At 44.7% G+C, this 21,001-nt stretch overlaps 1 protein-coding gene across 3 annotated transcripts in view; it reads left to right on the top strand.

Annotated features, from left to right (window-relative positions):
* Positions 1–18,661, top strand: part of kdm6ba (lysine (K)-specific demethylase 6B, a) — a 37,637-nt gene extending 18,976 nt beyond the window's left edge. For all 3 annotated transcript variants that reach the window (XM_056300144.1, XM_056300145.1, XM_056300143.1), the window contains 14 exons: positions 722–1,288; positions 1,728–5,545; positions 5,880–6,006; positions 7,025–7,130; positions 7,379–7,584; positions 7,712–7,824; positions 7,929–7,997; positions 8,854–9,002; positions 10,005–10,119; positions 13,285–13,472; positions 13,865–14,006; positions 14,360–14,486; positions 15,140–15,310; positions 16,937–18,661. In XM_056300144.1, the coding sequence (XP_056156119.1) occupies positions 722–1,288; positions 1,728–5,545; positions 5,880–6,006; positions 7,025–7,130; positions 7,379–7,584; positions 7,712–7,824; positions 7,929–7,997; positions 8,854–9,002; positions 10,005–10,119; positions 13,285–13,472; positions 13,865–14,006; positions 14,360–14,486; positions 15,140–15,310; positions 16,937–16,960 (5,922 nt within the window). In that variant the 3' untranslated portion in view covers positions 16,961–18,661. The remainder of the gene's footprint in view (positions 1–721; positions 1,289–1,727; positions 5,546–5,879; positions 6,007–7,024; positions 7,131–7,378; positions 7,585–7,711; positions 7,825–7,928; positions 7,998–8,853; positions 9,003–10,004; positions 10,120–13,284; positions 13,473–13,864; positions 14,007–14,359; positions 14,487–15,139; positions 15,311–16,936) is intronic.
* Positions 18,662–21,001: the final 2,340 nt, after the last annotated feature.

Below are 21,001 nucleotides of genomic sequence, written 5' to 3'. Positions count from 1 at the left end.
AATTGTTTCAGAAACATAAAGATAATTAGAAACAGTCAAAAATAGAAAAAGTAAAAATGAGTAAAGTTGAATAAGCAATAAACCATGTCTTTATGTGGCAGCACAGCGGCTCAGTGGTTAGCACTGTTTTCTCACAGCTAGAAGGTCCTGGGTTCGAACCCCAGGCCGTCCCCGGTCCTTTCTGTGTGGAGTTTGTATGTTCTCCCCGTGTCTGTGTGGGTTTCCTCCGGGTGCTCCGGTTTCCTCCCACCATCAAAAAGACATGCACGTTAGGGTTAATACTCCTGCCTGTGCCCCTGAGCAAGGCAATGGAAAGAGGAGCTGGAGTTGGTCCCCGGGAGCTGCAGCTACCTGCTGCTCCTATAAATAGGATGGATTAAATGCAGAGGAAAAATCTCATTGTAACCTGTACAATGACGAAATAAAATGGCTTTCTTCTTCTTTCTTTATGCATGCTCTTAGGTGTAATCCCACTCTTGTCTGATTCAACTTTCTGTGAAGCAATACACCAGTCAAAAAAATCTATCTTTATGCTTATTTAATTTTTTACTGTCTTAGCAGCAGTGTGAACAACAATAGGGCAAAGTTTTAATTCTTTTTAATTTTCTGCCCGTTATTCCTTGTTGGTTTTATCATATTCAGGTCTATGGGGCATTTCACATTGCATTAATCATTCCTGTTGCACATCCTTATTTTTATTTTTCTCTCTGTCTCCTGATAGGAAACCAACAAACATGGTGTGGGCAGTTACATCCACAAGTTCCCCCCTCCCTCCTCCACCCCTTCAACCCTCTCTCCACCACCAACCTCGTCTTCCGGGACCTACAACCAGGGATGTGGTGCCCCGACACCCCAGAAGGCAGCATTCCAACCTCAGGCTGTAAACCAGCAGCCCCCTCCTCCTTCCACATACCCCCACCTCAGCTCCAAACTGGCTCTAGCCCCACCCCGCCAAGCCCTGGAGCCCCGTGGTCTTCATCCCCAGAGAGGCCCTCTTGCATCAGGCCGCAATGGAACCCAAGAGCCCTCTCATCCTCCATCTACCCCAACCAGGGGGGATAGAGTCCAATGCCCACACCCCCAGTCTTCACCAGCAAACTCCTCTGCTACCAGCAGCAGCAGTGTGCCTTACAGCCACTTCCAGCCTCACCCAGGGCTGGGGCACCATGGCCCTCCTCCTCCTCCTGCACCTCCCCAGTCTGCCAGCACCACCGCAGTACCTCAGCAACAGCAAAGTGGGTCCCAGGAAGCCTGGAGATACCAGAACAGGCCTAGCGGTCATTCCCTGGTAAGTCCAATACATAACTACCTCACCTGATTTTATTTACACAGGTGTCTTTTTATCTCTTTAGGAGCATTTTAGCCTATGGAGTTTTGTTTGATTATTTTAATCATGCTGTTATTTCATCACTATGTTCTACCTAATTTGCACCCCTTACAAAGATATTTGTTTCCTTAATCCCTTTACTCCCATGCGCAACTAGGATGTAGATACTCTTAGGTTCATATTCTTTTCTAGATTTTCTTAAAATTTTGGTTTCCTAAATAATGTTGGGTTATTTTCCTTTTTAATGTAAGCAAGTCAAATTTCCTTTATGTGCAAACAGTTGGCAAACAACACAAGATTTGGCTTATGGTGGCAGGTTTATTTATTACTAATTGTGAAATCAATGAAGTTGAATTGTCATTTGACCAACCTTTAACCACCTGTTTCCGTCTCTTTGCAGGAGGCAGGAATCTACAGGTCTCAAGGGCTGCTACCTCAGGGCCAGCAGAGCCACAATCAGGTTATGGAGGGTCGGACTCCAGTTACCCTCCAGCACCATCACCAAGTCAGCCCACCTTTGGCCCCCACCAACCCCACCCGCACTCCTGTCATCACCCCCAACCCTCCTGTCACCCAAGCCTCCTGTTCAATCAACAGCTATGCCAGCAACACGTCAAGCACTGCAAGTATGGCTACGGTCTCTACTGTGACAACAGCACCGTCTGCTGGCTGCTCAGTGAATAACATCATGAGTGGCAGTAACACAAACACCTGGCAGAGAGGAAGAGAGCCAGTCCCCCAGACCTCCACCAGCACCAACAACAACACACCGTCTCAACTGAATGTCCTGCTGCAGGCGGGCTATCAGTCAGGCAGAGCTGGCAGTTCCAACCCCCTGGACCAGCATGCACGCACCAGCCCTCATGCCCGGCCCGTACAGGGTAAAACGACATGCTACAGTCAGTCTGAGAACGAGTGCATTCCTGCCTCTTCCTCCTCCTCCTTGTTCTCCTCAGGACATCAGAGGGTAGGGGAGAGTGTGATTACAAGCAGGATTTCCAACCCCCTCCCTAAAATGACCTCATCCAGTGCATACTGCCCTGTGGGTCGTACAGCAAGTCATACCAAGTCTCGGCCACCTGGCCCCGCTCTTTCCTCCAGATCTCTACAGCAGCCTGGCTCTTCCTCCACCCAGACCTGCTCCCCCCCTGAGCCCCAGATGCCTCCACTGGCCCCGGCCTCCGTCTCCCAGTCCATCGAAGAGGCTCTGGATAAACTGGATGCTGAATTAGAGGGCCACATGCAGGCTGAAGAGAGGAGGAGGAGGGATAGAGAGGAGGAACAGAGGAAAATGAGAGAGGAGGAGAGGAGGCGGAGGAGAGAATGGGAGAAGCAGCAGGAGGAGAAAAGGAAGAAAGAGTTGGAGAAAAGAGAGGAGGAGAGGAGGAAGAGGGAACTGGAGAGGCAAGAGGAAGAGAGGAGGAGGAGAGAATTAGAGAGGCAAGAAGAAGAGAGATGGAGGAGAGAACTAGAGAGGCAAGAGGAAGAAAGGAGGAGGCGAGAACTAGAGAGGCAAGAGGATGAGAGGAGGAGGAGAGAGCTAGAGAGGCAAGAGGAGGAAAGGAGGAGACGAGAACTGGAGAGGCAGCAGGAAGAGCGGAGGAGGAGAGAATTGGAACATCAGGAGGAGGAGAGGAGGAGGAGAGAATTGGAACGGCAGGAGGAAGAAAAGCGAAGACAAAGAGAGCGGGAGAGGAGGCGAAAAGAATTGGAAAAGCAAGAGGAGGAGAGGAAGAGGAGGGAATTGGAGAGGCATGAAGAAGAGAAGAGGAGAGAGTGGGAGAGGAAGGAGAGAGAGAAAAAGAGGAAGATGATGGAACATAAGCGGGAGGAAGAGGTAATTAGCACTAAAGGCAAAGAACAAACCGCTTTTGAAAGTCTGGAGAGGCTGCTCTCGGGAAACTGTTCTCCCACACCACCACCTCCTCGTCTCTCCTCTGTCACCATGGCAACTTCAGGGCCACCACCTCCTCGTAATACCCAGGCATCACCCCCTTACCCCTGGCTTAGTCGCAGTGGCACACCCACCTGTCTGCCCACAGGCCAGACCTCCAATACCCCTCTGGAGAGGCTACGACCTCCTCCTCTCACCCCTCAGACGGAGTACGCCAGAGAGAAGCAGAGGCAGAGGGAGATGTGGAACAGTAACAATGGCAGCACAGCACTCAGCCCTCCATCCACACACAATACCTCAGGGATGAACCAGCCGGCTTACCCCAGCAACAAGCCCCCCACCATGCAGGCTGCACCCAGCCCATCCAAAGACTCCACCAGGGAGAGAGACAGCAGGAGCCAGCAGCAAGCCGCTGGATGTCAACGTTCTCTGCCTGCTGCCACACTCAGAGAGCCTCCAAAATTGTACCAAGCATTTCCCAGAGAGCCACCCGGAGCCCCGTCGTCCACCAGCTCTGGCAGAGATCTCCTCCACAAGCGAATGCCCAATGGAGGGCTTGGCAGCCTGGGTAGCAGCACCAGCAGCTGCAGCGGGGATTCCGATAGTGCCCAGTTTGAGGAGGAGCCCTCTGAGTTGTCCACACTGCTTCCTGATGGTCTGGCTAACATAATGGCCATGCTAGATGAGTCCATCAAAAAGGAGGAGGAGATGTACAGCAACGAGAAGACAGCATCTAGAGGTGTCCTCGACAATTTTACTCCTACAGTCCCGCCTGTCAAAAACTACCTGTGCGCTCCAGACCTTATTCCTGCACCCAAGCACCAGCCAAACCAGGAAGAGTTTGGATCCAATCCGCATGCAAGTCCTCCTGTATTAAGTCGCCAAGGCTCCCTGGCGTCACCTTGCAGCCGTACCTCCTCCCTCAATGAGGAAGAGGATGACTGCCTCAAAGCTTCGCTGAGTGTTCCCGTAAACCCTAAACAGTCATTGGATGTGGGAATAGCAGCCTCTAACACAAACTATCGCCACAGTGACTTGGCAAAGCTTTATGGACTCCCTGAGGCGGCTAAAAGTGAGGCAGATGAGGAGGATGATGAAGAGGAGTCTGAGACACCATCTTGTTCGCCACCACCCCAGAGACCGCACCTCCACCAGACGGGGGTGAACAGCATGTTCAAGTCTCTGGCAACAGTCCTAGAAAGCCAGAAGTACGCCTACCGGGGCGGGCCTTTTGGAAGACCCCCACCCTCCGCTCTGGTGGGAGTTAAATATTCCTCTTCTCTCTCACTGGGTCCAGACATCTGCCGCCAGCAGCAAGGCACATCGCCAACCTCAGATTCCAACAATCATCCAGGTTTCAGTCCGGTGGCCCCCCAACTCAAGTCATCCCCTTCTTTAATTGTGGAAAACAAGACTGCAAAGGTGGAAGAGGCAGAAATCTGGAGGAATAGCCAAGAGACAACAGAGAGGAAGGATAACTTTTTCAAGGATGAGAGTGTTCCCTCCATCGTACCTGTTAAGATAGAGGTGAAGGAGGAGAAACAACTAAGTACCATCTCAGAGTCTTCTCTGGCTGAGCTGGGCAGGAGTTGCGAGGTCATGCTGAGTCGGCAGTCTATTCCCAACAAGACATCACATGACAAACCTAGCAGCCACAGCAAACACGAGGACAAACACAAACCAGAGAGAGAGAAGGAACGAAATAGAGAAAGGGAGAGAGAGAGAAACAGGGAGAAAGAGAAGAAGAGGAAACATGGCCACAGTCACAGCAGCAGTGATGGCAAGAAACATGAGGACAGAAAAGAGAGGAAAAAAAAGCACAGAGACAAAAAGGAGGAGACTACCTTCTCTTCATTATCATTATCATCTTCCTCTTCCCATTCTGGCTCCAGCCACAAGCGGCACAAGGATGGCAAGAGCCACAAAGTAAAGAAGGACCGCAGAATCCTTGGTGATCTCGACCTCCAGGAGGTTCGTGAGAAAAATCGGACTCATTTTGACTCTGACAAAAAGAAACGTAAAGAGGTATCCGAAGCCACCACCAGTGAGGGCGAACTTGCTGAGTGGACCTCTAGAAGTTCTGGGGAAAGATCCTGTGGTGGCACAAAAGAGACAGAAACATTCAGTTCCTCGCTAGGCTCTGCAGACTTCCTAAAGCTCAAGGCACTGTCAGACGGGCCGCCCAAAGAGCTGAAGATTCGTTTAATCAAAGTGGAGAGTGGGGACAGAGAAACGTTTATTGCCTCAGAGGTGGAGGAGAAGAGGATTCCTCTGGAAGAGATTGGCATCAAGAACACAGCCAGTGAAATCATCAGAGCCTGCAAGTGAGTAGTATGGAGTTGGGAAAATGGAAGTTAGAAATGTCCTTTGGGTTTTTTTTTTTGTTTGTTTGTTTTTTAGAAAAATAATGTATTACCATCATAATGTATTCCCCAATTTTAATTCCAGAATAATTTTTGCTTGTTTACAAATACTAGTTTTGGCCTTTAATTTAAGGTAAATGCTTATGGTTGTTTGAATATACTGACATGTACCTTCATAAAATACCACATTAAAATAACTAGAGAGCAGGAAAGAGATAATCATTTACCTATTGTGATACATTACATTTGTATGGCAGTTCATGTCAACATGCTGTCTCTGTGTTTTCTTTCTTAGGGGTGCGAGGGTCAAAGAGAAGTTCAAAGAATCCTACCTACTCCCTGCCTTCTCTGTCAAACCCAATATGAACCCAGAGGGACCTATCCCCAGGGAGAAGCTCAACCCTCCAACACCCAGCATCTATGTGAGTCACCGAGAAACAATAAAATCCATTTTGTGAGTTCATTAACTGGCAAGCAAATTTCAAACAATCTGAATGTGAGTAAAGAGAGATGGCATCAAAAATATGGCAAATCCAAACAATGAGCTGAACATTAATTAAAAGTGTATACCTGGGTATTGATTCTTAGTGCGATTGGCAGTACGAAAAGTCCTCTCACATTAAATGGAGTCATTTGATTCATACTGTTAAAATAAAAAATATTTCTTTATATCGCTTTAAAGCTAGAATGCAGAACTTTTACATATAAATGAATCTGTGACAATCAAGCCTATCACTGCCAGGTAAATCCCTGTATTTCACAGTACACCAGAGTTTTAAATCTGGTGTCTGGGGCGACATTCCCATGCTGGCACACCGGAAGTGATGTGTAGTTATGCATTTTACATCAACCAGCAATGATTGCTTTACCAGGGTTGAACTTCTGTGTGACAAAAACATTCGTATACCTCTGACTGGCTTGCCGTCAGGGCTTTCTGCCAGAAAGCTTCAGGGCTTGGAAGCAATGGCGGAAAAACCTAAGAAGTGTCCAAGAAAAGTTTCTGATGCTCCAGAGAAAAAAAGAAACCCGGCGTTCAGAGGAAGGATTACAATTAAAAAAAAAAAAAAAGATTGACGGCAAAGACAAAAACTGAGATCCATTGATGCGTTGAAAGACGTAAATGCTCTCACTGCCAGAAGGGGGAGACATAACTTACACATTGCAGGTCGAAACTCAATTAGTGATTCAGCAGAACCCTGAGATGCATCTGCTGCTCTCTTGTGGTGATTTTATTATACATGAAATCAAACGGTGCATCTCCTGCTGGGTTATAGGGCTCCAACATCATAGCATGCCTGTAATTTCGTTAACGTCATGTTGTTTTATAGTTTTTCAGTAATGTGAATCAAGCAAAATGTCCTGGTAAACACTGGAATACCTGTAAGTACTGCACACATAAATACATCTAACACAATGTACATGTTTTCTTTTCCTCTGTAGTTGGAGAGCAAGAGGGATGCTTTCTCCCCTGTGCTGCTGCAGTTTTGTACGGATCCTAAGAACCCCGTCACGGTCATCAGGGGTTTGGCTGGATCTCTGCGGCTCAGTAAGTTAACTCCTGCATAGTATGAGCAGTAGATACAGTCTTTGCTCATCATGTAGTCTGGTAGTCAATCAATTTGGGTGAAAACGGGAAAGTAAATATGTATGTATGTTGCCATCCAGCCTCAACTCATGTTTAATGGGCTGTATTTAACAGTGACAGAGCAATGAATATGACTGCAAAGGTAACACAAGAGGGAAAGGCCATAGCTGTTGAAAATGCTTCTTCAGGAGTTATCTTTATCTCCTCAGACCTGGGCCTGTTTTCCACTAAGTCACTTGTGGACGCTAACGCGGAGCAAGCAGTGGAGGTGAGGACCCAGGTGCAGCAGCCTGCTGATGAGAACTGGGACGCTAGTGGGACAGGCCAGACATGGCCCTGTGAGAGCAGTCGATCCCATACCACTATTGCGAAGTATGCCCAGTACCAGGCCTCCAGCTTCCAGGAGAGCCTGCAGGTAAAAGACACAGGACACAGAACTACAACTACTATTGTTACTGCTTCCACTGCATTGTCACTTATACTTTTATTACTATCTCCGCTGTTACTGCTACTAATACTGTGCTGCAATTTTGTGTCCTCAGGAGGAGAAAGACAGTGATGAGGAAGATGAAGATGAAGATGAGAAAGATAAAGAAAAGAAGCCGTCCAGCATTTCTGAGACACCCAGCAAGGAAAGCTCAAAGGAGGGCAGCTGGTAAGAACTTGCGAAACAAGCAAAATTGCTGTTAAATTTGAATTTAGCAGAATTTCAAGTGTTTGGCCATATTTTGGTAATGCTCATCTGTCCCTCCCCCCCAGTGGTGAGCAGAAACCAGTGGGAAAAATCATCAAATTTGGGACCAACATTGACCTTTCAGATCCCAAGAGGTAAATGACTGTATAAGACCCTCAGACCTTAGCGTTCCCTTAGGAAAACATAGTGCTCTCTCTCTCTCTAATTATGGCAGCTCAGACTATTTGTTACCTTTGTATGTCACTGCTTCCCAGTTTTCATATCTCAACAGCCCACCATTATCATGACAAACACTCCTCTGCTGATATCCATGCATGTGTGTCATGCTTTGGATGCTAATTCCTATACACTACTGTGGTTGATAGCTAAATATAGAGTAAACATAGTTTGGTTTAAATTAAACTTGCAGTTGTCATTACCTTTGCCTCTGTTTGATTCAAAGCAATAATAAACTTTAATACTGCCGTGCTACTTTTGTCAAGATGAAAACATGTTGAATGAATATGAAAACATGATGATAGAAGTGATTGTCCTCAGGATAAATTCAACCAAAAACGAGATACATGATGCGGCAGCTTGAGGGAGAAAACGTGTGCTTTTTCTGATGTCTAGGGGGAAAATGCACATTACAATCAATCCCCTCTGAATTGCCAAGGTAGTATGGGGACATCAAAGATGTGAGACCCATATGACGTAGCAGGCACAAGTGGGGTCCAGCGTGTTAGATAATAAAACGTGAAGTGAGTTGAAATGTGACACGCAGTTGTTGGCCAACTAAACTCTGGGTAGACTTGTGAGAGGTTGGGGTGAGATGTTCTACAACACTACCACCTTCAGTCTAACCAACACCACCCTCACTGTCTGCTACATTTACACCTCTTTTTGATCCTTTTCCTAAATGTAAGTGTTGGAGACAGGCTTAAAAATGAGAGCTTACCTGTTCTTTTAATATACTGTCTGAGCATGACCCATAACACTTTTCCTCCTCAGATGGAAGCCCCAGTTACAGGAGCTGCAGAAGCTGCCGGCCTTCATGCGCGTAGCGTCCAGCGGTAACATGTTGAGCCATGTGGGCCACACCATCTTGGGCATGAACACTGTCCAGCTGTACATGAAGGTCCCTGGAAGCCGCACACCTGGTAAGAAGCACTGGCAGAAGAGTTACATCTTAGGACCGTTAACTCGCCAATGTTGTAACAGGTGATTAATGAGGGACACTGGAGAGTAGTCACCGCACAGTAAGAGGGTCCTAGGTTTGATCCCAGCCCAAGACATACGTGTCGGGTGAATTGGAGAGTCTAAATTGCCCATAGCTGTGACTGTGTGTGTAGTAGGGGTTTCACAGAATAGTCGACTAGTCATCTATCAAAACCAGTAGTCAGCACTGTGCATAGTCATAGACTCATCATTCATCTGTTGGTTTTAGCACGTTGCAGTAATAAAGCAGTGGCAATGCATCTACAGCAGATATGCAGCTGGGGGCGCTGTGGTTCCAATATAGATTTGTTTGAGTTAAAGTAAACGATCATATTCTGTGTTATTACGGGTCCTGACCTTTGGTGGCTTGAACAAAGTGCTTGTTTATAAATGCACAATGACACATGCATTGAAACATGTCTAAATAAATCTGTAAATAGTTATTAATAAGCATTGCTTTAGCTATAAATATTCACTATCATCCCCTTTTATTCAATTATCTTACTAATAGAGTTACAATATTAACAGCACAGCTTTGTAGTGGTGTCTTTGTGGTCTTCTTATCAGTCTTATCAACCAATTCCTATCAATCAATTAAACTTTACCTATTTAGCACATTTCGAATTTAAAAATGAAAAAAAAAGCAACACATTGCATTTCCCATGAGACCAAGGGCACACATTATCCATATACAAAGACAAAGGGAGAGGGTTGAATATGGGCCCTGGGCAGGCTACGTGCATATTTAAACATGCTTCCATATGAGTGTATTGATGGGCAATATTGGAACAAGATCTGAAACATTGTTTGTGTAAGAAAGGAGTGAATGACTGCATGTATACATAAGTGTTTACTGGTAGGGGGTTAATGCATGTGTCCAACATGATAAGGTCAAGTGTACTGTACATTGTTCATGACTAATTCTAATATCCTCTCCTATCCAGGTCACCAGGAAAACAATAACTTCTGCTCAGTGAACATCAACATTGGCCCCGGGGATTGTGAGTGGTTCTCTGTGCACGAGGACTACTGGCAAGCCATTAACGACTTCTGTGAAAAGTAAGTGTGCAGCAACTAAGTTCAAATCTGAAAACACAGGCTGATCATTTTCACACAAATATGTAATTATTTCATCAACATTTTAGGGATTTAGCTGATGTAGAGTGGCTAATCCATATAATTTTCAGCTAGCAGATCACTCATCATCAGATTCAGAATCTCATGTTTGTAAATGTAGTATTTACCATGGAAAAAAACTGACTTGGCTGGTTTCTTACTGGGTTACTTAAACACACAAAATTCTGAAATTTATAGTGTGAAACACACAATTTTGGTTTTCTATCTTAATGAAATGACTGAAAAGCACTTGATTTATTTAGGAAACCTTGTATGAGATGGTATGAAAGGTTCACAATAGCGGAAGAAATACTTTATTTCTATAAAATATAAGATGAAAAAAAGCAGAAGTACGTGTATATCTATAATATGGTATGACAAGTTTACAGTAAGCAACCTTGATCATCATCAAGATAAAGCCATGGATGGCAGCCTCGGTACAGCACTCGCTAGTACTTCTTGTTTTGTTTATTCTCGGTGTGCCCAGTTACGCAGACTCGGTTACTTTCACTAGAGGAGAACTGCTTAACACCAGGCAGTTAATTCCAGATAGTCTTTCCACCAGTTTTCACCAGCCGGGAAAGTTTTTAGAGATCTTAGTTGGAGGAACAGCTGCTCTCTGTGAGATATGGAGGCAATGCAGAGGGAGGAAGTGGGCTGGTGCGCTGGTGAGGCTCCGACAGTGGGGATTTCAATCTGCACTCCCAGCGATTCACCTGGCGAATCTCCGCTCCATGCCCAACAAAATGGATGAGCTGCTTCTCCTCAACGGGACCAACAAGGACTTTGCACACTCTGCTGCCTTTTGTTTCACTGAAACCTGGCTCAGCGAATCCACCCGAGAGTGGAGAGGCCTGTAAGACATCACAAACTACAGAAGACCATCCCCCAGTGCTGAGGCAAACAAAGACCTGGCTGATGACCTGAATGTCTTCTATTGCAGGTTTTCACACCCCTCACTCACTCCAGCCCAACGACAACAGCCCCCATCACACCTCTGGCAATCCCCCTACTCTACCCCCCTGATACTCAGGCTGCACTCGAGATATGTGTAGAGAATGTGAGCTAGCATTTCCAGAGAAAGAAGACCAGGAACACACCGGGTCCAGACAATGTTTCCCCATCCCGTTTTAAAGCCTGTGCTGACATACTGGCTCCAATCTTAACGGAAATTTTCAACAGATCCCTGCCTCAAATGCTCCACCATCATCCCGGTCCCAAAGAAACCCTCCATCACAGGACTGGATGACTACAGGCCTTTCGCTCTGACATCTGTGGTTATGAAGTCTTTCGAACGACTGGTGTTTGCCCACCTGAAGAACTTCACAAGACATCTGCTGGACCCCCTGCAGTTTGGCTACCAGGCAAACAGGTCAGTGGCTGATGCAGTCAGCATGGCACTGCACTATATCCTGAAACACCTTGACTGCCCAGCGACATATGCAAGGATCTTGTTTGTGGACTTCAGCTCGGCATTCAACACCATCATTTCAGAAATCCTCTCCTCAAAACTCTCAGAGCTCACTGTATCCCCTACCATCTGTCAGTGGATCACCAGCTTCCTGACAGGCAAGAAACAGCAGGTGAGGCTGGGGGAAGTCACTTCTGGTATATGGATAGTCAGCACTAGTGCTCCAAAGGGATGTGTGGGATTGATGTGTCCTCTCCCCACTGCTCTCCTCCCTCTACACCAACAACTGCACCTCCAAGGACCCAGCTGTTAAACTCCTGAAGTTTGCAGAGAACACTATGGTCATCGGACTCATCCAGGATGGCGATGAGTATACATATCGGCGGGAGGTTGAGCAGCTGGTGCTCTGGTGCAGTCAGAACAACTTGGAGCTGAACATGATCAAAATTGTGGAGATGACAGTGGACTTTAGGAGACAACCCTCAACTCTGCTCCCCCTCACAATATCCAACAGCCCTGTGTCAACAGTGGAGACCTTCAAGTTTCTGGGAACTACCATTTCCTGGAGTGGGAGACCAACATCAACTCCATCCTCAAAAAGGCCCAGCAGAGGATCTTTCTGTAGCAATTGAGGAAATTTCATCTGCCAGAGGAGCTGTTGAGCCAGTTCTGCACCGCAGTCATTGACTCTGTTCTGTGCACATCCATCACGGTCTGGTTCGGAGCAGCAACAAAACAGGATAGGAACAGACTGCAGCGAACAGTAAGGACAACAGAAAAAAAATCAGTGGCGCTCCCCTGCCCACCCTGCAGGACTTGTATACCTCTAGAGCAGGGATGGGCAACATCATAAAAAGAACCAGAAAGGACCGGTGTGGATGCAGATCTTTGTTCCAGCCAAGCAGTTGCTAAGGACCTGGATTTGTAGACTCAAGTGTGTAACTGTTTGGTTGGAAAAAAGACCTGCACCCACACCGGCCCTTTCTGGATCACGTTGCCCATCTCTGCTCTAGAGCCCAGAAATGGGCTCACACCCCACACCCATGGCACGGTCTTGTTTGAACTCCTGCCCTCTGGCAAGCGCTACACAGCAATGTGCACTAAAACCACCAGACATAGGAACATTTCTCTCATGAACACTTAGCAGCATGGTGCAGGAATAACTGCTTATTATGTAAATTTGACACTTTGTAAATTGCCCCCCTCCTGTCTTGCCTACATATCTATGATGTGCAATACAAATGCACAATTGTAAATAAACATACAACTGCTGTAGACGGGCTACAAATTATTGCTTTAATTGTTGTGGTTGTACCTAGGTATATAATATAGTATGTAGTTGTGAGGAAGATAGTAGGTGAACATATAGTGTATACAGGCATAGGCTGACCTTTTGCGCATGCATGCTTGCCTTCTGTTTGTTATTCCATTTATTTCTTGGGTTTTTCTTTTTTTGTGTGTGTGTGATGCATGCAAGTGCTAGAAGCTGCTGTGAACCGGAGTCAAATTCCTCATGTGCATAGGCACACTTGGCCAATAACGTTGATTCTGATTCTGTAGTAAGGAAGGTGATGATCCAGGCCTCAGTGACCTGAACTCAGAAGTCACTTTTCGGGTTCATGTTATAATCTGTGGTGTTTTCGTCTTAAAATATTTCTAGAGTGTCAACATTCATCTCCATCTTTCTTTCTGCTCAGGCATGGTGTGGATTACCTGACGGGGTCCTGGTGGCCGGTTCTTGAAGATCTCTACAACGCCAACATACCTGTATACCGCTTCATCCAGAGGCCGGGAGACCTGGTGTGGATCAACGGTGGAACCGTTCACTGGGTCCAGGCTGTCGGATGGTGCAATAACATTGCCTGGAATGTTGGACCGCTCAATGGTACGCAGTACATCAACTACGCAGCAATAATCTTTTTACTTTCCCCTTTTCCAAACCAAATACCAAGTGAACAGTATTTAACTTGGCTACAATAAAAAGTCATCTATACACATACCCAGTAGAACTATAATTTGTTTTGTTTTTATCATTCACTTGCTCTTGTTAACAATCATATATGATATTCTATTGATACTTTTGGCAAGGTATTTTATCTTGGTAATGTTAGATACTGCTAACCTGTCCATTATTCAAGTGAGATCCCCTTTTTTGGATAATGATTGACAATAGAGGCTATCCAGGTATACGCCAGGTGGAGTTAACAGTGACCCCTAATCCAACATGTACATGATGACGCTTGTTGAAATTTGCATTGGTGCTGTACATCTGTCCAGCCTACCAGTACCAGCTTGCCCTGGAGAGGTTTGAGTGGAACGAGGTGAAGAAGGTCAAATCCATCGTTCCCATGATCCATGTCTCCTGGAACGTGGCACGCACTGTCAAGGTCACAGATCCTGACACTTACAAGTTGATCAAGTGAGTATTGGATGACCAATGGATTAAAAAAAAAACCCACTCAAATCATAATGCTGTGTAATGGAGAGACCTAAACAAGCGTGTTTCAGAATTTTATTACCCTATTAGCCTTTAACTTTGCATGCATTTAGGCCTTTATGCCTCCCCTTAGACAGACCCCTCCGCAGCATTTTAATTAAGGCCAATTCCATTTTTCAGTGAAATTATGGAAGATCTACCACAGAACCATCAAACATTAAAACCAAAAATGTATCCTCGATCTCAGATCATTTGATGTTGGTTTCAGCTCTGAATTACTGAGTCAGGTTTAAACCTCTGTTAGCTACATCATCTTGATGTCTATCCCCCTTCAGGTACTGCCTGCTGCAGTCAATCAAACATATCCAGATCCTACGGGACCAGCTGGTGGCTTCTGGGAAGAAGATCTCCTACCAGAGCCGTGTCAAAGACGAGCCGGCCTATTACTGCAACGAGTGTGATGTAAGTCTCTGTTCCCCGTTACCTTTCTCCCTCTTAATTTAAAGTTGCTTTATTGGCACAAAATACATCTTTGTATAAATATTGCCAAAGTATATTCAGCGAACCACATAGATATATCAGTAAGTCATCACAGTAATTCTTGTCTGTCTTCCCCTGGCCTGTCGCAGTCTCCTTTCTCTCCCCTCAAAAACTATATATATATATCTCAACGGTAGGAAAAGTGCTCAACATATAAGGAGCAAAATAATCCAGTGATTTTATGGCATGAAACAGGCTTGTACTGTCTCAAAGAATTTACTTGAATCACTGGATTATATATATATTCCGCTCCTCATTTGTTGAGCACTTTTATCAACACCACTGACAGTTTCCGAAGAGAAAAAAAAACCCACTAAGAAATGACCGTAATGATTTTGTGGGCTTTAAAGATCAAGTAAAATCTAGAAAAGAAAATCAAGAATTTTTGCTCAAACATATAGTATAGTTGCAATATTTAACAAAAATATTTTTTCTCAGTCTCACTACTTGCCAAATTTACTCTGCAACTCAACCTGCTTTCTCCAATTTACTCCTCTATTTGCCCCTTTTTTCCCACCACTCTAAAAGAGCAGCAGCTAAGCAGATTGTTTTCTTTCATTAACTGTCTCCCCCAGGTGGAAGTGTTCGACCTGCTGTTTGTGACCAGTGAGAGCAGCAGCAGGAAGATGTACGTGGTGCACTGTGAAGACTGCGCCCGCCTGCGCAGCCCCAGCCTGACCAATGTGGTGGTGCTGGAGCAGTACCGCATGGAGGAGCTCATGAACGTATTCGACACCTTTAGCCTGGTGAGGACAGATGGACAAAAACGTTGCTTTGAAACATTTTGACTCCCCCCCCCTGAACCAACACAGCTCCATCATACACCATCAGTGGACACATTTTCATCAAGAGATGCAATATAATGATGATTATATCAATACATAAATTGTATTTATATAGCACTTTTTAAAACAGTTGAAAGGTCCTTCAACAATAGGATAAAATACACACACACATACATAGACAAAAATGAAAGCACATGAGCAAAGTAAACAAAACTAAAGGTTAACCTATAGAAAAAGAGTTTTCAGAGGCCGTTTAGGAGCTACAGCTGCAAAAGCACGGTAACCTTTGGATTTAAAATAAGAACAACTCTACCAGGCCGTGCACACAATTTGTAACATTTTAAAGTAAATTCTGGGCTTTACTCGAACTGGGGTGATCTGGAACCGACTACTCGTTTTTGTTAACAGCCTAGCCGCTGCATTTTGCATGGAAAGAAGGTGAGCAAGAGCGCGCTGCGTAATGAGGGAGTTACGGTAGTCTAAGCCAAGTTTTTGGCAGATAGTGTAGGTCTGGTTTTTGCAGTATTTCTAAACTGAAAGAAACTAGACTGAATGAGCTTAGTAATATGAGGTTCAGCATTTAAATGTTGGTCAAAAAGAATACCGAGATTCTTAGGGGCAGTCTTGATGTTGCTAGCAAAGTATAGTCAAGTCAGTTTATTTTGTATAGCTCAATATCACAAATTAGTAAAAAAGTCACTGATTACAAGGACCTCAGTTTTGTCAGAATTGAGATGGAGGACATCCGATTTGTAACAGAAGCTAGGCAGGCATGAAGGGTGGTAAGGGTATCGAGGTTATTAGGTTTAGCTGAGTTTTTCTGCTTTTGTAGTAGTTTGAATGGAATAAAGTGCTTTATTCACAAATTATAAACTTGCATATGATGTGTCCAAACTCACTAAATCACAATTTGTTATACTGTAAAATTTGTTCACCATGAGGTGCCCCCCCTCAAAAATTTCCACAATGCATTGCTTTGCCTCTTCTCCACTCTGCTTGTGCACTGTCAAATACTGCATGACGGGACGACAAGAAGCCGCAAAATGACAATTCAGTAGTCCAAAATCTCCATCTATCACTCCCTATAGAGTACCCTATTGAGTGTCTCATGAAGGGAGGAGTGACTATGTGAATGAGGAAATGGTTGCATAGACATTGCTTGCCGGAAACTATAAGGTCAAAAAGTCGCTCTCTGCAATGTTTTTTTTTTTTCCTCTGTACTGTATTTCCAGTTAGCTTTTGCAATTACCATCCTAGAAACTCTCAAAAAAGGCCGGCATGGTGGCGCAGTGGTTAGCACGATCACCTCACAGCAACAAAGTCCTGGGTTCGAACCCCGGGGTTGTCCAACCTTGGGGGGTCATCCTCTGTGTGGAGTTTGCATGTTCTCCCCATGTCTGTGGGTTTCCTCCCACAGTCCAAAGACATGTAGGTCGGGTGAATCGGCCATACTAAATTGGCCCTGTGATGGACTGGCGGCCTGTCCAGGGTGTCTTCCAGTGTTCCATGACCCTAATTAGGATAAGCGGCTTGGAATAAATGTAACTACAGACTATGTTTTAGTGATGGTCTCTCTTCTCTCGCCAGGCTACGTCCTCCAGCTCGCGGTGACAGAGCTCCTCTCCGATGTCATCTCAGCCATAACCAAAACTCCTGCCAGCCAGGACAAAGAGACACCATTCACTTTGGGTTTCAGCGTTCCCGTCATTATTTAAGTTTTTTTTTTTGCTACTACTACTACTACTACTGCTAATACTTGCCGAAACAGCCAACTGAAAACCAGTTTACTCATCATCACTGTTTACAGAAATACCTAGCAGCCAATAAAACGCCAGTTTACTCTCAGATGGTGCTCTGGACCGGTTAACCCGGCTACGGTGAACTTGAATCAGCGGGGAGTGGGTCAGGCTGTTGGTGCTGCTGTTGAACAAACTATGGAGTGAGGGAACTGATGGCTTCAATGGCGCGTTTTGTTTTTTGTTTTGTCAGTACCGTGTTGAATACTGAGATTTGTACATGCCGTTTGGAAGTTCTTGTGGGGTGCTTTTTTGTTCTAAATAATTTATTGTTTTTTTTCTAAACTAGATCAGCCTAGATATATACCACATTGGCCTTGTCACTTGTATTTAGAAAAGAGAGAAAATGAAAAATACTAATAATAGAGATATGAACATTTTTCTAAAGCATTAAGAATTTAAAAAAATACAATTGTTTGGAATGCTTCAAAACATACGGGTTTAAAAGACTTAAGTTTGGGACTTTTGGGTTTGTTTTTGTTTGTTTTTTAATCTTTGTACATTTTAAGGTTCTGTTTTTTTTTTAGTGGCTAAATCTTTCATTTCGAAGAAAGGTTTTAGTCGTCACAACCTTTAAAAACATCAGGTCTCCTCGGTTCATTACTCCCTTTTCCACATGTTCTTTCTCTTCAGAAAAAAGAAAACAGATCATCTGGTGTTTATTGTGTACCATACCTCTGATTTTGTTCCATTATGCAGATTTAGTATGCCCTGGATTCTTTTGCATTGTACATTTATTTTAAATTTAAAATGTTTCTATTTATTGGATGTCAGTGTTCTCCCTTATTTTGATGGGGTTGTACAAGTTTGAGAGGCTTTCTTTGAAAAAAAAAGGAAAAAAAAGGCGAGTGATTGCTCCGTATGAACTGAAACGTGGGGGTATGTCTCTCCACACGGGGGCTACTGTTTTTGTTTTGTTTTTTGGGAGAGGGGGAGGTATTTCTGGCGCTTGCCTCGTGACTCCTTCCCTTTCCTTCTGGTATATATTAAATGATGTCTTTATCTTGAATATAACACCACCTTTCCTGTAGACGCTAGACACACCGCTCACGTAGATAAGTCCACTAATGGAACGCCGTCTTTGTGTGCTCATTACAGAGAGAGAGAGAGGGAAAAAAGCAAAACTACATTTTCCAAAGTCTCTTGAGAAATTGTAATTTTGTTTTTGTTTTTTTGTTATGGATTTTCATTCCGTAGGAGGCTTTTTAGATGAGAATTGAATGATTTTATGATATTTGTTGAATATAACGGGATAGATGGTGCTAAATGTTCTTTTTGAACTGTTTTTTTTTCTGTTGGTCTTCTTAAAATGAGATTTCTATTTTTCCTGTTGCAATATATCTCTCCCTTTTTCCTTCTCTTTGTGGTCATTTATTTATAACTGCACTGTTTAGAGAATCCACACAAACATTTGCATACACACACACACACACCAAACTGAGCCAGACATGTCTTAAACACTTTGTGAATTTGTGTGACATTACTATGACTATTAATAATAAACGCTTTTTGATAAACCGAGAACTGAGCCGTTTCTTTCCCTCTACTTAATTCACATGCAGTTTACTTATATCAGAAGGATCATGATTTAAATTTAGCCCAGCACATCCGGGTGGCATAGCCATCTACCAACATGGGGATCGCTGGTTCGAATCCCCATGTTACCTCCGGCTTGGTCGGGCGTCCCTACAGATACAATTGGCCGTGTCTGTGGGTGGGACGTGGGTACGTGTTCTGGGGCCTCATGTATCCCATATGGGATTTTTTAGCCCTGAAGTTTGTCTCAGAGACCAGCGTAGAACCTGGGTAACCCCTGAATTTAGACGCCGACTGGCTAACACTGTGATTGCTCATTGCAAGAGGTAAACAATAGATTTTAGGAAGAAGGAATCACAAATAACCATCACGCTTTGCTGCTGACTGTAAGACAATCTTGAGGACTAAAAAATTCCATGGGTGTGTAAGAACAAATTTGCCCACAGTAACGATTGATACACGAGGCCCCTGGTCACTGCATGTGGTAGCCTGCAGCGACCAGGACGGCTCGGAAGAGTAGGGTAGCCCAAGACAATTGGGGGGGACCCCAAAAAAAGAATATATATATATATGTATAGAGCCCAGCACCCATGTTGCATCCCATCCTGTCTCTTCACCATTTCACCTGTCCAGCCACATCAGAAAAGCTTTATAAAGGATACTGTGATGTTTATCCGGCATCATTAAATTGATCCGAAACACGAGCAATAATAAACTGCGGCCTTACAACTTAAGAAACACTCATGGAAATGTCGGAACTGGTTTCTAGAAAAGGGGGCAGACATGTAAACAGCATATTCAGTTTACCAAGTGACAAGGTCGCCGTATCCTCAGGTCAAGACAGACGCCATGAGTTCAGGCAAGGGACAGAGCGTTAACTGAACATCGGAGGAAATCCTGCTTCCAGCCCACACAGGAAGACCCACTACCACCCTTCATCCACACAAGCATACGCACACTGCAGTCAGGTGATGATGAAGGGACAAAGAGGTTGTTCCATTCGCATATACAGACACACCACCTCCACTCAGCTCATCACGTTGTAATCACAACAGAAAACAACCCTCTGAAGTTTGATTAGGCCTCCGCTGCCGCGGCCAACATCACCCTCTCCAGGATAAGAAGTTTTCCTATGGCGCAACGTGAAAACATGCTTTAGCTCAACTTCCTCTTCCTGCCACCTTAACACGGCCAACCTGCAGTTAGAGAACTGGATTCTATCAGCTCAACTCAGAAAAGAAAACGCCGGTCAGCTTCTCAGTTGACTGCAATCATGGGAAAAAGTTTCCGTCAGATTCAGTCTTGTTGCTCCTTATCTAGGTACCAACAAATCGAGTCAATGAGTTACTACCATGAAATTCTGTTCCTGACAGATCTACGAACAACTGGATAAACCCCAAAACATATAGAAACAGCATTTAGCCAGGTCAACTCGTGCATGCTGTTATAATATGTTATAATATGCATGTTAGCACAATTCTCTGTTGCGGTTTTCTTTTAAAGGCCAGTGATGTGGGTTGCCAGGTATTCAGCGTCCGTATCAGTGTATGATCCTAATAATATCCAAATGAGTCCAACCACACTTCTGGTTGCATCTCCTAAAAATCACATCCGCTGGTTTCCCTCAAAATTCCCCTCCTCTCTACCCTTGCCTTCACCCGTGCGTCTCTCTTATTGCGTAACCACAAAACGCTGTAAAGCTTAAACATTCATATCTCTGTACAGTTTAGATAAAATGTAATTCAGTGCTCCATCACATCACACCATCCACTCCCCTTTGGGGAATTTACAAATTTCTGCCCACGGGGCAGAAAACTGGGATGAGATGAGAGTAATTACTGAACACTCTGATCTTCTCTTATCGGCGAACCCCACCCCCCACCCCATGCTCCATTCATCTTACCCCCCCCCCCACTTCTGATCCTCACTTTTACTCCCCCTGTGTCGCCCTTTTATTATAACCAAACAGATAAACAGCACAGAATGACGTCCCTCGCTCGCTGTAGCCAGTCTTTGCATCTCTTCTGAAAGATAAGGTTTGCTTAGTCCGGCTCATCTTTTAGATTTCTCCGCAAAACTCACCTTCCTGTCATTCTTACCTTTTATTGCATTATAGAATGAATCTGTTTCCTCTTCTGATTTTTTTATTCTCTTTCAATCCCTAGGGCTGTTGAACCCCCTCCTCCCTTTTTTTTCTCCCCAATTGTATCCAGCCAATTACCCCACTCTTCTGAGCCTTCCTGGTCACTGCTCCACCCCCTCTGCCGATCCAGGGAGGGCTGCAGACTACCACATGCCTCCTCCGCTACATGTGGTGTCA

This window comes from Lampris incognitus, chromosome 20 (assembly GCF_029633865.1).
Source record: "Lampris incognitus isolate fLamInc1 chromosome 20, fLamInc1.hap2, whole genome shotgun sequence".
NCBI lineage: Eukaryota > Metazoa > Chordata > Actinopteri > Lampriformes > Lampridae > Lampris > Lampris incognitus.
This window is presented reverse-complemented; position numbering and strand designations above follow the sequence as displayed.